At 32.4% G+C, this 17797-nt stretch overlaps 1 protein-coding gene and 1 pseudogene across 2 annotated transcripts; one reads left to right on the forward strand and one right to left on the reverse strand.

Annotated features, from left to right (window-relative positions):
• Window positions 1-4987: 4987 nt before the first annotated feature.
• On the reverse strand, window positions 4988-6543 carry LOC106304504 (annotated as a pseudogene).
• Window positions 6544-7353: 810 nt separating this feature from the next.
• Window positions 7354-8949, forward strand: LOC106301782 (protein SLOW GREEN 1, chloroplastic). Of its 2 annotated transcripts, none has more exons than XM_013738256.1 (4): window positions 7354-8030; window positions 8117-8260; window positions 8335-8415; window positions 8514-8949. In XM_013738256.1, exons 1-4 carry the CDS (start codon window positions 7410-7412, stop codon window positions 8697-8699), a joined length of 1032 nt encoding a protein of 343 aa, XP_013593710.1. In that variant the 5' UTR covers window positions 7354-7409; the 3' UTR covers window positions 8700-8949. The 2 variants fall into 2 exon arrangements, with proteins under 2 accessions (XP_013593710.1, XP_013593711.1); XM_013738257.1 differs by having other exon boundaries at window positions 8488-8605.
• The last annotated feature ends 8848 nt before the right edge of the window (window positions 8950-17797 follow it).

Genomic DNA, 17797 nt, shown 5'->3' on the forward strand with positions numbered 1-17797 from the left:
ATCTTAAAAAAGAATTCGAGATGAAAGATCTTGAAAAAAAAAACAAAAGTTTTGTTTGGGATTATAGCTTGAGTACATAAAAGATGGAATCCTTGTGCATCAAATGGCATATACAGAAAAGTACTCAAGAGATTCAACATGGCCGAGTCTCACCCATTATCTAGCCCCACGGTCGTGAGGTCCCTCGGCCTGGACACTGATCCGTTCCGTCCTACGATGGACGATAAAGATGTCCTTGGTCCCGAAGTGCCATATCTCAGTGTCATAGGAGCTTTGATGTATCTGGCTAGTCACACGACCAGATATATGTTTTGCCGTGAATCTATTGTCTAGATTAAGCTCTTGTCCAACCCAAAGGCACTGGAACGGGATTAAACATGTTCTTCGTTACCTGCAAGGAACGAAAGACTTGAGTTTATTTTATACTAACCAAAACAAAGAAGTTTTAGTTGATTTTGCTGATGCAGGTTATCTTTCGGATCCACACAATGCTCGATCACAGACAGACTATGTTTACACACATGGTGGAACGACCATATCATGGTGTTCCATGAAGCAGACGATCGCGGCCACATCTTCAAACCATTCGGAGATCTTGGTTGTTAATGAGGCCAGCCGCGAGTTGTTCAGAACAGAGGGAGTAATACGTGTTGTACTCTTTTTCTTTCACCATGGTTTTGTCCCACTGGGTTTTCCTGGTAAGGTTTTAATGAGGCAACATCTAAAGCGTATTACAATTCCTGTATGGTTATGGCATCCAAGGAGGAGTGTTATAAATCATATTGTGGATGTCCATAACCGGCCCGGTTCATAACCGGCTCAATGCTAGAGAGAGAGAGAGTCGACCGTGAGGAGAGAGAGAGAAAGAATCGGCATTTTGCATTTTCCTTATTAGATTATGATTTGTATTTTTTCCATATTTGTATTTCATTTCTTTAGTCTTTCTATTATTCTATGACGGTGTAATTTCCTATATATAAAGGGCTTCTTATGTTTATAAATAATACAGAAATATAGTTCTATTCTCTAGTTTCACAACAGTTTGCGATATTTTTTTATACAGAATGTTAAGTTGCGTATAATGGTCCATATATACTTCCCTAAATGATAACGATATAAGAAATCCCAGGAAATCATTTAATTACAGAAATGAAAGAAACGAATATGGTCACGAGCATATAGTAGTTTTCCCATACCAATACAAATCCCCTGTGTATTAATCTGTGTATCAATCCTGGAGCATTACGGCATGTTTTCGTAGGCACGTATTATCACAAGGATGATTGTTAGAATTCTTAGAAAAAAAAGTTGGTTCATAAAAACTTATACTATGATTTTTATTAAACTAACTATCAAATTAATTATTAGTGTACCAAAGAATATTTTAGTGTACAAAATAATTTTTTTAGCTACGGAATTACCTAATATGATTAACATATATATGAAAATTAATGATTATGAATAATACATATTTGATAACAATTTTTGTATCCTCTTTTTTTGTTTAATTTTATATTACTAAAAGAAATTAAACAATCATATTAAAGATATAATAAAAAATTAGTTTTTTCTTATATGTTATATTTTAAATTTTAAAAAACGACTATAAATTACTAAAAATGGTAAAAGTTCCATATTCAAAATTTTGTGATAAATGGTTTAACTTTTTTTTGTTCAAGCAAGATACAAATGATCATATATCGTAGGGGTGAGCGTTCAAATACACGTTCGGGTTCGTATCGTGTATTTAGGATATTTGGGTATTTCAGTATAAAGGTATAGAACATGTTCGGGTATTTCTACACTTCAGGTCCGGTTCGGGCATTTTATGTTTGGGTTCAGATATTTTGGGTCGGGATCGGATATCTAAATTTCGAAGAAAAATTAAATATATTATTCATTGTTTAATTTTTTTTTGTATTTAAAATATATTTTTAACTTAACTGGTTTTCTAATTTTCAAAAGATTAAACTTTTAATAGGTTCAGAGATAAAAGTTTAAAAATAGAAAACCACTAATTTAGTTGTTGTTTTGTAATTTTAGATGCAATTTTTGTTAATGCAAGAAACAAGAGCTTGATATGTATTTTAAGAGAGTAGCAAATGATTTTGTCCATAATTATACGTATATTATCTAATTTTGAGCAATATGCGTCATTAATATAAATATTTTGAATAAAATGAGAGGAGTAAACTAGAAATATAGGGTTAAGTATACTTATGTTTCGTTATCTTCGGAGATCATTCGGATTTGGATATTACCCGTTCGGGTTCGGATATTACCCTTTTGGGTTTTGATATCCAATCTCTCTGAATTCAATAACTGTTCGGTATTTTGTTACTTCAGTTCGAATTTTCGGATCGGATTTTTGGATCGGATTCAAATACGGGTTCAGGTATCGGATAAAATGCTCAACCCTAATAAATCGTATGAATATGAAATTTCATTAATAGATATTCATATTATATATATATATATATTAATATCATTTGAAATAAATTATGTACTATATACAAATATAAAAATATTTTAATTTTAAAATTTCCAGTGAAAAATTATTGAGATCTTAATATTTTAATTTTAAAATTTGTATTGATTTTGTGATTAATGGTTGAATTTTTTGTTACAGCAAATATACAAATGTTAAAAAATAATATGAGTAGGAAGTGTTAATAATAAATATTTATATTAAAATATACTATATATCTATATCAATATCAATAAATTTTAATTTATATCATATAAAGTAGATAAAATGATTGTTTTGATTTATTTACCAAAAACGTGATTGTAAATTAACAAAAGGTATTGGTTTTAATTTATGTGATTACTCTAATGTATATATTTTTATGTATACAAATTTATTTTTTAAATAGGTGGTTTCTGATATCTTATTTCATCCTGAGAATCCCATAAACACACTTCTTCAAATCGAAGTGATTTTTAATATTGGAAGCACTATATATATATATATTATTTCATTCAGATTAAATAATTTAGTCTTGATTTTTATTTCTAAAAAGTTTTTAATGAAATATCATAACAAGATTCCAATCACCTCCTTTTGAGTTTGTTCGAAGAAAGATATATTTGATATTTCGTCTAATATTGTTTCTCCCTAATATCCTATCTAACTATTATAATTGTAAGAATGAAAGATTTGAACCATTTATTATAAGTTTTCTGGTTTATCATTTAATAAATCAAAGTTTATACATAATTTACATATATACTAGAATGGTAAAGTATTATATATATTTTTATCTGTATACTCTTAAATAACTAAACCTCAAAAGTCTAGGCTAATAAAATAAGTAATTTGTTTTGTTGTTCTAGAATTAGATGATTTTTAGACCAAACTGGTGAATATATACTAGACAGACATTTATAGTTCGCGTCTACACTTATATTCTATAATAGCTTGATATATTAGATATGAATAATATAGTTTGCCGGTGATTTTCTTCAAAATTTTGATTCTTAGATATGTATCTGGAGTAGAACTAATTTTTACAGATGTCCATCTTTTAAATTGACACTTATGTAATTCACTGAATTCATAGAAAAAGTTAAAAAAAATAAAATAAACTCATATCAATGCAACAAAGACGAGAATGAAAGCACAATTTTATAGAGGTAGAAAATGAAATCACTTATGGAAAGTCAGTAGTAAATAAATCGAGAGCAGAAAACTTAATCTTCTTTCATCATTATTCAATCGATGTTGCCTATTTGGTTTTAGTGATTTGTATCACTCACAATAATTAATTTCTTTTTTTGCATATGAAATCTTAAAAATAATTAAAATAATATGTAATACATTAACTCTTCAACATCAATGATACATTTAAGGGACCAACATTTGTATTCGTCATTTTATAATCGATAAAGATTGTAGTGCTGCAAAATGTTAAAATCATTTAATAAACAAGTATTATTATAAAAACTCACTCTACGCATGCGCTTGATTATCATCTAGTTTGAAGTAAACCTCAAAACTTAATCCTCTAGAGATTTAACGTTTTAAACGCACACAAAAAAAAAAAAAAATCCTCTAGAGGAATTAGATATCTTTGCTACATAATGGATTGGTTTCCATTTTGACCTCCACTCAGATAGCAATTTACAACTACATAATCTTAAACCACTGGGTTCAATAATACTTCGTTGATGTTGATTAGAAAAGGACATGGTTTACGTGCACGGTGCACCCTTCAAAAAGAATGAAGAGTTCATATTAAAATCTTGAAAATATTTTTAAGCAATGAATTTTATGTGGATTGAATTTTTTTAATACTATAATCCAATAATCTTCCTTCTTCTTTTTTTGGTTAAAATCCAATAATCCTCCTTAAATATTCCTATCTGGAGGTTATAATCTCTCGATCCCAAAATTTTTAATTTAAAAAATGTTTATATGTGATTGATTCAGTTTTCCAGTTTAATAAAACAAAAGAAGTTTTATAAAATTGTGTAAACCTTGTGAAAGAAACAAAATTTAACAAACAATCAAAAATTGAATTCGAAAGTGACATGAAACGGTACAATACCAGTTTAGATAAGTTAGCACATTCTTCATGGGATCTCCTCCTCAAGTCACTAGCTAGCTAAGTGCGCTTCTCTTGACATTATCATTTATCAACCAACTACCTCTTCAATTCCCACCTATCTTTTTGTCTACAAAGACTGAATTCAGATTATGTGAAAAATGTATTTTGTCTTCGAAGCCTCATCTGTTAAAAAAACTGTGAATATTTTACTTTTATGCAATTTTAAATTGAAAGAAAGGGGAAAAAAGTTGAAACTAAAGTACCAAACCAAAAGTTTCATCTCAAAAATATCTGTGATCGAGCTGGTAGAAAATCTCCAAGGTTAATTTGTACTTAAATGTACGAATATGATTTAACAACTCAAAAGATAAGCAGTAAATGACATAAGATATGTTTAGAAAACAGTGGTAAGCAATTGGCACAGGTACAGCATGTCTTCATATCTAAAAAAAATATTTAGAAAACCCATAAAATCAAATCTTAGCTACACGAACTTTGACACCATGTTGCATGCGAAGAACAGAAGGAACTGGTTCGGTTTTGTGCCCTTCAACGACCTGAATCTCATAGTTTTGTATGATGTTCACAGCCACTGTCTTCATCTGCAAGAACGTTAACTTTTTCCCCAAGCAAGTTCTTGGACCAGCGTTAAACGCCATGAACTTATACGAAGGTTCATGTATCAGCCTCCCACTATCTAAAATCCATCTCTCTGGCCTAAAATCTTCTGCGTCATCTCCCCCATACAGATTTCATCCTCCCCAGTGCATAAGTTGAGATGACTATCTTCCAATTCTCATCGACTTTATGCCCACTTGGAAGCACGTCTGGCTTTGCCGGTGACTTGTGGTTAAAAGGGACTGGTGAATATAGCCTTAGCGTCTCACACACGGCACCGTGTAGATACACGAGTTTGTCTAAATCCGCAGGATCAAACTTTGGCATCTTCTTGTTAATCTCTTGGCGGATCTTGGTCATTGCTTCAGGGTTTCTTGAGAGGAGCCAGAAAAACCAAGTGAGAGCCGAGGCTGTTGTGTCTCGCCCCGCGATCAAGAAACCCAAAATAGTGTCTCTAAGGAACTTATCGTTACTTGTTTTCAAGTGCTTATATTTTACCGTGTCTAGAGTCATGTAATATGTTAACACATCCGTGACATCTCCTTTTGGGTCATGACTTTTGATCTCTTCCTTTTTAGATGATATGATCCTCTCGAGCAGTTCATCGAAAACCGCGAGACCTCTTCTCAACCTCTTCTCGACTCCAACACCAACCCTATATTGGAGCTTCCACAAGAAAGCTGGCTTGACATGTCTATAGAAAATTGCATCTGAGACTCCATCCACAGCGTCACCGAAATCAACTTTAGGCATTTCAATGGAGAGACATTTTAGGTCATACCCGGTCATCAAAATGGTAGACGTGTCGAACAAGAATCTCTGGAACACATCTTGCAAGTCGACAAGGATGTTTTTCTCAACAGCGTTTTCAAGGATAGGAACAAGCCCTTGATTTATTTTGCTTACGCTTGTACTCACCCAAAGCTTTTGGAAGTCTTGACGGCTAAAAATGGCATGAGACGAGTTCCTCATGTCCTCCCACATACCCGAGTCAATGTTGAAAATGGCATCTCCAATGACTTCAAATATCTTATTAAACTCCATTCCTTTAGGGTAGTTAACGAAATTTGAGCTTAGGATGTAGTGGATATTCACCGGATCAACAGTGAGCAATATGTCAGTTCCACTTAGCCATGGTCCTTTGAAGCAAAACGTCATTCCGGTGGCCTCAAGGAGCTCGGTGATCCAGTCGTAGATACGATGGACTTGGAGGAGCAGACCCGGAAGCATCCCAAGAACCGGCCAGTTCGTGGGCAAAGGCTTGTGGGTTTGCTTGTAAAGCAAGAGACAACGGAAGACAAGGAAGAAAACGAATGCTGTGAAGATATCAAGAAAGCCTATGATCATCGCCATTATAGACTTGTCACAAAATGATTTTTTTTCTTAATGAGTTAGTAAGTCATGCAAGAACTTCCTTGCTATTTATAACACGAAGAAATTAATTATACGCACATGTATTTAGTTTTGAGGATGCATTGGTACGTGTGACAACACTAAATCATTTGATCAACTAGTTATTGTTACCAGTTTTATACTCAATATACACGTGAACGATCGTCGTCAGAACAAAAACAAGACTAAATAAATGCACAAAAAGGTGTAAACCCTCCCATTACAGACGTGTCACAAAAGCGTTTCTCCCACAAAGAAAAATGATATTTCTAATGGATGAGTAATTCTTACAAGAACTAGTTGATCAATTATATACACATGAATTAATTTTGTGGTTGCATTGTAACAACTAACAACATCAAATCATTTGATCAATTAGTTATTGTTTCCAATTTTAAAAGATGCATGCAAACGATCATCATCAGAACAAAAACAAGCTAAATGCACATATGTAGATGCAAAACCCTCCATGCTTCATGAATGTAAACCCCTTCCAAGTTCAGACTAAAGATTGAGTTGTCATCAAATCTGAAAGAAGTTCAATAACCGAAAAATCCATCCAATATCACACTCAACGCAATTATTTAAATGCATTTTAATTAATTAAAAAGATTAAGCAATTTTATTACTTTGGAATTAATTCGAATTGAATAGGATGGGTGGTACAGTGATTAAATTTTCAGGATTAAGGGGTTTATTGATAAAACAAAAACTATTGGGGGATTAAGTGTAGAATTCAACAGTAGAGTCTAGAGAAGTGAACTCTTTTCAGTTAACTTATATTTACACAAAAGACACTGTAAAAATATAAACTCTCGTAAATGCTCTCTTGAGATTGTCTCTTAAGAAATGAGTTCCATCGGAGTATCTGCCCTCTCTTCTCCGGCTAAATTTCACCGCCGCCGGGAAAAAGCACAGACTTTTACTCCGACCCACTTCCTTAATCCAAATGGGTTTCAATCTCCGTGGAGAAAGTCTCGACCTTTCGCTCCCAAACTCTCCCAATCCCTCAATTTCGCTTCCCCCTCTCCACATCTCCCTCTCATACGCTCCTCGACGTCTCCTTCTTCCAAGGACTTCGTTCAGATTCTAGCGAGAAAAGCTGCGATCTTTATCGTCGGGTCGTTTGTCTTCCTAGGGCTCTGTTCTTCGAAGCCTGCTTTATCGCTGCCCACTGCGACTGCGAGCTCTCAATCGGAGCTAGAGGACGAGGAAATGTTCGAGAAGGTTCTGGAGAGCGAGCCGGAGAACATGGAGGCGATGAAGGCTGTTTTGTATAAGAAGATGAGGAGAGGGAAACCTGAAGACGCCGTCAAGTACGTTGAGAAGCTGATTAAGTTAGAGCCTCGTGAAGTTGAGTGGAAGCTTCTAGAAGCGCTTTGCTATGAGACGATGGGGCAGTTGAGTAAAGCCAAGAGATTGTTTAAGGATATTCTCAGAGATAACCCTCTTCTGATCAGAGCTTTGCACGTATGTGTTTTTCTCTCCTTTAGGATAAATTGTGTTTCTTTTTGGTTGGTCGGTAATAGAATTTGTATTGTCTTATTCCCTTGCAGGGTCTAGCTATGGTAATGCACAAGTCTCATGACTCCTCTGTATTTGATATGCTGAGTGAAGCTATGGAAGTTGCTCGACAAGGAAACCGAGTGACCGAGGAGAGAAACATTCAAGTCTTGATCGGCCAAATGCATATTGTGAAGGTAAGCAGTTTTTGAACGATGTAGAGGGAATAATGGATATGTACTACTTATGTGAGATTGGTTTGAAACCTCAGGGTCAATTTGAAGAAGCTCTAAAGATATTTCAACAGATGGTGAATGATAACGCTCGAGATTTTCGACCGTATCTTTGCCAGGTAATTTTATTCATGAGGAAAATGAATATTTATTGACTCATCTCTCAGCTATATTGTGCTATTGCCACTTAGAGGAAGTTGCTGGTAATTTTTTTCAGGGGATAGTGTATAGCTTAATGGATAAAAAGGAGGAAGCAGATCAACAGTTTGAGATCTATTGGAGTCTTGTACCTGAAGAATTCCCACAAAAGGGGTTTCTTGACGATGTTGCGTTGGCTGCTCAAGCCAAATCCCGAGAACGACTTCAGAACACTTTCAAAGCTAAGTTTACTCACGGGAAGTAAATCAACGGCTGGTTATCTTCTTAAAGCTTCATCAGTTAAATTTTTGTTCCTGGGAGTAAAATATCATTTGCTTTATAAAGAGAATATTCAGGTATAAAATGTCCATGGCTGCGTATGGAACCATGGAGAAGGCAGTTTTTGTTTTTGATTTTTCTCCTTCTAGATTCGCGTGTAGTTATAATCAGACATGAGAGTTTGCAACTTCCTTTCTTCAGTATTTATCTCTATGGTGTGCGTTTATTGATTCATCTCTTCGGCTCTTCCACCGATATCAAACGTAGAGCATTTCCAAAAATGAACTCTATTTTGAAGTTTCTAAAACTTTATATTTAAAGTTTAAAGGTATTTTTTTCCAATTAAAGGTATTTTTTTCCAAAACCAAAACTTCAAACTCAACTTCAAAATTATTTATATTTTATAATATGGTCTTTATATTTGTCATAGCTAATTTGAATTCATAAAACTTTTATAAATAACTAGCACATATATAAACATATTACAACAATATTAATAAATAAATATTCTATTAAAACATAAAAATATTAAATAAAAATAATTTAATTAATATTAAACTTCAAACAAAATATCATATTATTCCATAAAATGATTTTCGTAATGCATATATGATCTATTAGTGCATTTCAAAGTAAAAATGATCTCATATGATATTGTTGAAAGTTGTTGAAATCATATGATATTGATACTGATACTTGTAATCATATGATATTGATACTTGTAAATACATTAAATCAGAAAAAGAAAGTAAAAGAGAAACATAAAATATTGTTAAAAGACTATTTTTTCGATGATATTAATACTCGTAAATATATTCGATATGAACAAGAAAGAATTGTAAGAAAAAGATGTCAAAAATAACAACAACAACCATCTTTAGTTACACAAAAAAAATTGGACAATATTTGAAAAGTTTGAAGGTTCCAGATTAAGCTTACCTGATTATTAGTGTTGTTGTAATATTTAAATTTGTGTAATAGTTATGTCTTCATGTAATTTTTTAAAATCTTTAGTTAAATTTCTTTTGTATATTATTGTTATCTAAATCTAGTTTAAAATATTTTAAATCTTATTTTAAAGTTTTATTTAATTTTATATGTAAAATTTAAAATCTGTAAACAAAATTTAAAATATTTATGAGATATAATTTTTTTTAAGGATTAAAATAATAAACGAGAAAATATTTATAAATCATAAAGGTGATGTGTGATTGTATGGACCAAAATGCAAATAAAAATATGAAACTTCAAATTTGAAGTTTTGAGTAGTGAAACTTCAGATATAGAATTTCACTTTTCAAAATTTGAAGTTTCTTTTTGGAGAGCAAAAAACTTCATATTTGAAGTTATAGAATGTCTTTTATAGATGCTCTCATTGTTAAACCAAGAAACCCCTCAGTTTAAAAGGAAAAAAAAACAAAATGTACATTTCACAAGAAAATGATAACGGGCTTTAACACTAGAAGCTCATTTCCTCTTTGTTGGCCTAGTGACTCCTTTAAGGGCCCATTTGGATTCGGAAAGAGACAACGTAGTTACAAAAAAAATAGGTAGCACATAACTTGACTTCTTGGCCGTGAACTTGGAAAAAGTTATTTTCGGACCCCACAAAGAATAATGGCAAACATAAGTAATAATAACGAATGACTTTTATGGTAAGATCGTTTTTTTATTATTCATATAATTTTACCCTAAATTCTGTCATATTGAGATGGGACCCCATTTGCATATCACGAAACTATATTTATGCCAAAATTAACCCAGAATCAAGTTTTTGATTGGTGTAGTTATATCCAATGATTTGATGGTCCCTCCATGTTAGGGTTTCGAGTTTCACTTGATTGTGGTTTAATTAGTGTTCAGTTCTTTTTCATGTGTTGACGTTTGTCACTGATGTTTTTGTTTCTCTTTTTACCCCCCTCCCCAAGTGTATATATGTTAATAATTTGAAGAAACTTATCGATCCCCCGATGTATAATGAATTAATGATTATATTTTAACATGACAACGTAAGTGGATCTACTCAAAGAGCAGGCAAAATTTGAAAATACGAATAGATGAAAACTAGGAACAGACGGTATATATAGATGTCTACATTTTGATTACTTCAATAAGTTAGGACAAATAATTTTGGTTTTGGTCCTTTAGTAGTTTAAATACGTCAATGTTCTCCGGGCATCTCTAACCACTAACACCATTTTAGTGTCAAAACCACACTATTTTGGTGTAATTTTAACACTAAAACCAAGGTCTTTTCCAACTATAAAACTAAACTTCACACTAAAACTATTTTATAATATTATATGTATTAAGTTTTTTATTTATCATTTATTTAATTATATGTTTTAATAATAAAATAAGTAAATAGTGTTTTAGTGGGATAAATAGTGTTTTAGTGTGGTGAATAGTGTCACACCAAATTTGGTGTCAAATTTTAGTGTTGCACTAAAATAGAATGATTTTTGCAGTTCCATTGGAGAGGATTTGGTGTAAATCACACTAAAATAATGTTTTGCAGTTGGGTTGGAGATGGCTTCAAAACGGGGAATATAACCCGAGTTTTCTAGAATTATCAACGAATATTTTCTGATAGAAATGAAATGTTAATTAAGGTTTTATGGGTGGATATGACAAAAGAAAATGCAGAGAGGGAGAGGAGAGCTAGAGATGAATAAGCAAAGGGAATAATTCTAGATGGGTCGGCAGGGATAAAGTGACAGAGGAGGGACATTACAAGACAGCTTTGGCTGGTCGGATCGATATAATGTTTGTCAAATTATCACACTAACAGACGCAGAGTCCGGCCCGCTTGGTGTCATCATTTCTCTTCATCCCCCGCTTTATCATTTCTTTCCAATTACTAGAAAAATATTTTCTTCTTGTGATGTTGTAGCGTTGCCTTTTTTAGACCATCTCCAATGTATTTTTTTATTTTTTCCTCGAGGAACTCTATAATAGAGTTGAGTTCCTCTCCAATGTATTTCACTATATTTTCCTCTAAAAGGGAATATTCTTACAAGATTCTTTTTATGTTTTGCAATTAAAACTTTTTACTTATAAATGTTAAAAATTGATCATTTTATTTTAATTTTTGATTTTTCATAATATTACAATATTATGTAAACTAAATATTTTACTCAAAAAGACATAATACAAAATATAATAAAATAAAATAGACATTATCTAACCATCAATATTACTATATTTTCCTATAAATGATTATTAATGCATTCCGAAATGAGAAATGAGTTTTTATCAAAGTTGTTGGAGTATGTTGTATTAATTAATATTTAGGTTGAACTTTAATATGTTATCCATATGAAAAGTATATGTGAAACTTTTAATTTTAATTTGAACTTTAATTACATATAAACCTTTAAATATCATTTGTTAAATAAAAATTTTCGTTTTACATAAAATAATAATAATTTTTTTATTTATGTTATTTATAATTGTGAAAACTTAAGAATTATTATGTAAACAAAAAACTGTGTTGTTATATGTAAAAGGAAATTGTATTTCTCCATAAATAAATACTTTTTCCATAATTACAAAAAGGTAAAGGACTAATTTGTAAATAAAAAAATTTGTCTCTATTATAGAGGAATGCTATTTTTACCTCCAACTATAGAGGAAAAAATAGCAATCTCTATTTTAGGGAAAGAAATAGAGGTGGGTTGGAGTAGATTTTACTGTATTATAGAGTATAGAAGCAAAAATAGCTTGAGGTTGGAGATGCTCTCGGTGGGTTTCACTAGTTGTGCCCCTAACCCGAAGTCAACTTTACATGTTACAAAATTTGTTTAGAAAGTCAATGAGATAAATGCATTTGAGATTTGATAAAGGCGTCTCACTCTAGCTAGTTCGAATGAGCTAAACTGAATTGTGTTTTTGGCTATTGATCGAAATCGTTAGCTGGTTTAAGTTAGGTTTAAATTAATATATATAGTTGATCCGACAACCTCTTTACTAGTTGATATTAAAAATAAATATGACACTTTACTCATATCTTGTTCATAATAGATTGTGACTGTTCTTTCAAACTCGTTTATAAACCACCGATCAAATTGGTAATTAATTATTTCGATAAACATCCTCACAAGTGTTGTTTGCCTATCCAGTACAATATTCCGGTTACACAAATCTAGAGGATCAGTCTTGATTGGACCCGACTAGACTAGTCATAGTTACAGCCATAGTTAGATATACTATTTGAAATGAAACTACCATTGTACAGAGATCACTGAAAATGTAATTATTGAAGGGATAAAGAGAGATGAAGAAAGGTGATGGATGTGAAAAAAAAATAATGTAAAATTTAAACTCATTCGAACGAACACACACACACACAAGCAAGTTAAAAAAAGGAAAAAAAAAAAACGAAATGATCACTTTCGCCAACCCACACTCCAGTCTCTTCCCCACTTCTGTACTCCCATTAATCAGATTCATATTATTAATTTTTCTCAAACAAAAATTTACCCTTTTCCTCTTTTTGGCCATGTATAGAAATGAATCATAAAATATTAAACCAGATACACGAACATTACGAGTTACGTGTATGTTCGTTATACTATTAATCCACGGACCAACGCGGTCATAGTGACGTATTTCTTACGACAGCAATAAGATTATAAGAACATTTCCTAACTCATTGCTATTTTCACTTCTGTAATAGCGTTCAAAGTTAAAATTGCTAGGTGAGAGATAGGTGGAACATGTGTCACATACAAAAAAAAAAAATTCATTAGTTTCTTTGTAGATGTGAGGAACTCAAATAACTTAAATCTCTTATACCCTACGCACATTTGGCTAAGGACTCTGTTATCTAATATAAAGTGTCACATGTTATAACGTTTGTTGGGTCCGTTCCTGGTTCCAGTCCATTTATATTTCTTCTTTTATAAGACCATCTCCGATGTATTTTCTTATTTTTTTCCTTCAAAATAGAAAAACTCTATAATAGAAATGAGTTTGTCTCCAATGTATTCATCTATTTATTCTTCTAGAAAAGAATATTCTTGCTATATTCTTTTCTAATTTTATAAATAGTACATTTTATTTGTGAAAGTTGAAAACCAACCCAATTTAATGTAACATTCATAAAATTATGATATTATTTACACTTAATATTTTTATAGAAAATATTATGTAAATAAAAAGTATGATTATATATTTATATAAACAGTAAATTTTCATTAAAAAATATTTATTTTGGCTATAATTGCTAAAATAAAAAGTTAAAGGATCATTTTGTAAATAAAAAAGTATGTCTCTATTATAGAAGAATGATATTTCTTCCTCTAAATATAAAGGTAAAAATAGCAATCTCTATTTTAGAGAAAGAAATTGAGTAGGGTTGGAGTGATTTTATCTCTAAATGTTATTATAGAGGCAAATATAGAGGTGAGTTAGAGATGCTCTAATAAAGATCTCTATTTCTTCTTCTATTTATCGATCGAAGAAATAATATTCTTTTATTTTTTATTCTACATTTAGATATTGCTATTATAGAGAAAAACATTGGAGCATATCTATTTCTATTATAGAGTTTTTTTTATTTTAGAGGTGAAAATACATTAGAAATGGTCTGAAAACAACCTTACCGAAAATACTCAATTTTTTATATTACTTTATTCATTACTTTATTTAATAATTAAACGTAAGTTTTTTAAGAAATATAACCACTGACATATAGACACATGTTTCTTAACAGTATCTATAAGTTCTGGTTTCAGATATTTTTCTTTCTTTTTCACTTTTGAGTTTTTTTAGATACTTAACAAAAAAAATGTGAGTTAGTGTTTAACTACACAAAATTTTGGTTTTTAACTCTCTCGCACCCCCTATTTTCAAAATATTATAGATATGATAATGTTTTGCGGATATTTTCAATTTATTTTAATCTGAAAAGTAACAAGAAGAATGCATGTATTACTTGGAATATAGAAAATTATTGTTATATTATAGCTAGCTTTTTCTGAAACAATGTTATAAATTATTCGGAAGGACAGTATATAGTTCACATATGCCGTGCAAATTCCAGCTCATAATATTTGTTTAATGGTTATATGAAACAAAAGAGTTTAAAATGGATAAAGGAATGAACTAAGAAGTGCTCTGATGTATAAATTATAAAACGTGCATTACTTTCAGCTATACGAATATACGCGTGCCGCGTGTGGTTACTAGTTAACCTAAGACAAAAGTACTTTTTTTTAAAACCCGTTAAACAGGAAATTTCGATTTGAACAAAAGTTCTCTAGTGAATGTATTACAATCTAGCTTCACATATCCACTAGATCTGACATATTTTGTTAAGCCATTTTAAAAATTCTAAAGAATCGGTTGCCATTCTCAACATATCAAAGAAAAGTACTTTGATATCTTATAAATACGGATATGAGTTATCATGAATATTCACATATATATATCCATGTACAGTTAAAGGAGCAAAATAAGTGGGTTGGGAATTTGAGAAACGGTGGGGTTTTCTAAACTTGATGAAACTATTACAAAATGCAATCTTGCAAAAGGTAAAACGAGAAAAAGGTAAGAAACTTTTCTCTCTTGTATGATTAATAATTCTTTAACAATTTATATTAGGTGCAATTTTTAAAACGAGAAAATATCGAATAGAAGCCTAATTCATCACATCATAATCATGATATCCACACACACAGTGTACAGGAACAGATTTGCACCTAAGATTTTTCATCATTGCTCCTAATCTTAGATATATTCCTTTCGGATTCCCAAAATAATAGCAGTCGAAAAAATTATTTAGGTACTACCATCATTCCGTAAGAAAATATGAAATCCTAGCTATAAGAAAGTGATAGATGTGTATATATTCCCATCACATCTCCAGCCATTTTTCCATGAAACTGATTTCAGAAACTAAATATATATACATGTATTGGTGTAAAGAATTTTTTTTTTTTGACAAAGAGCTTAAAAGAGAAAAAAATCTTTTTGAAACGCCAATTTTAGAGGATTTGGATTTGTTTACGCAAACAATTATTACAAAACGGTGCAATTATCCCTCTCGAACATATGTAATTTATATTTGTGAAAAGTTAAATGTTTGACAAGTAATCTTCAGTTCATAGATTTTCAAAATGTCAACCATAAGAAATAAAGTAGTGCATTGTCCAACAAATTATAGTGTCTTTTACAAGTTAAATTCATTAAACTAGGTATTTCCACACAAAAAATCATAAAACTAGGCATTTTTTTGTATAAGTAACACGAATTTGGATTTGTTGATCTGGATTAGTCGGTTTGAGAGTTTTTGTTATATTGTATATTATTTGTAAATTCATTTTCAGTGGTATTTCTTTCTGAGCATCTAGTTCTGAAATGTTAGATTATGCTGGTTTTATTTGCCATAAAATTCTAGAATTTTATTTTCCGTTAAGTTTTGTTTTTGGATTATTTTTGGTTACCTGTATTAGAAAAATAAAAGGTAACATATATAACACATGAACGCCGTTTCAGGGACGTGACGTGACGCCGTAACCAAAGCAGACTGCCGTTTAAGAGACACGACGTTAACTCCCACTATCTCCCTTCATCTTTCTCTCGAATGCCCTGACGCGTTTTCTATTTCTTTTTTATCAATCATCTCATTTTTTTTTTCTAAATTGTAAACATCATTAACTGAATAATGAAAGTTTGATTACGGTAGAAATTGAAATCCAAGATTGCCGAAAGAGCTATAGCATCCATGAAAGATCTAAGGATATTGCAACAATACACTTAGAACTAAAGCTTAGCAACAAGTATCAACTAATTTCCTAACTCAATCGCTTCCTAAACTCTTTGCTGATCGAAACCTGCGGAGAAGAGGAGTTTGGCTAAACGGGGATGGTTTGCCGAAGACTAACCCGAAGGTCTCTCGAGCTGCGACGACGGAGAGCCTGGCCACTTCGGTGCTAGCTGAGGAGGGACTTCGTTGAAACCAAACCCAATGCCACTCGGAAAATAGCTGTCTAACTTTCCAAGATGTCTTCACTTGAAATAGAGCACATGAAACGATGGTCAAGCGTAGTCGGTATAATGCACCCCGATCCGACTACGCGACCCAAGAGATAAGCTAACCCATCACAGCTGTCGGAAAGAACGACCGGAGCTTGAAGAAGGAGATGAAGAAGATGAGAAGTCCGAAGACCCTCAAAACAGGCTAGTCCCACCCAATGGCGAGTCTCAATCGACGGATATCAAGAAGTAGAGGCATCGGGACTGTCCTCAGAGAACCCTAAGCATCCAACCACCCTAAACTCAACATAGAGAGAACTGAACTAAGTTGACAGGAGGGAGCCATGGTAATGATACCTGAAACTAGAATCAGAGGCCCTCAACGGAGACCACGACTTCGCCGCTCTCTGAGGACGAATCCCATGAGGAGAGGCTCTACACCCTTTGAAGCTTCGTAGCCCTAGAACTCGTCGGGAGGTTGGTCGGAGAAAGGAGGAGAGGTACCTACTCTCTCAACCTAAAACTCGATGACTAGCGATTCAGATCCGACGCCGACGCACTAAGGAGTCAGAAGATCAAGGCCACCGGTGGTTTCAAACGCTCGCAACCTCGCCGCACTCCAGGAAAGAGAAGCACGTACTTCTACTTTCATTTAAATCTGAAAAAAAACAGAGATCCATAGTCTCAGGAACAAGAAGGATGCGACGCCGTAAGATAGGATCGGTTGGTGTGGCTAGAACAAGAAGAATCCAGTGGGGCAGGAGACCAACGGTGAAAACTGTGTCGTCGGCCTCCTTCAAAACGAACGGTAGAGATGGATGAACTAGGGTTTGACGGCTGAGTGGAGAGAGACACCTCTCTCTCTCTTGTTTTTTTCCATCTCACTTAAACATCCAAATTTGCTAAAGAGTAACACCGAAATATAAACGTTATTAATATAGATATTCAAATACTGTTTATCAGTTTATATTTAATTTCAAAATCAGGGAAAATAATCTTTAGCATTTAGTCACATGTAAAACAAAGCCACTCCAACTGGACCCACATGCAGCTTTATTTTCCAACATTTATATATTTGTCGAAACACTCACATGGATGGACTGG

This window comes from Brassica oleracea, chromosome C7, assembly GCF_000695525.1.
Source record: "Brassica oleracea var. oleracea cultivar TO1000 chromosome C7, BOL, whole genome shotgun sequence".
In the NCBI taxonomy this organism is placed as follows: domain Eukaryota; kingdom Viridiplantae; phylum Streptophyta; class Magnoliopsida; order Brassicales; family Brassicaceae; genus Brassica; species Brassica oleracea.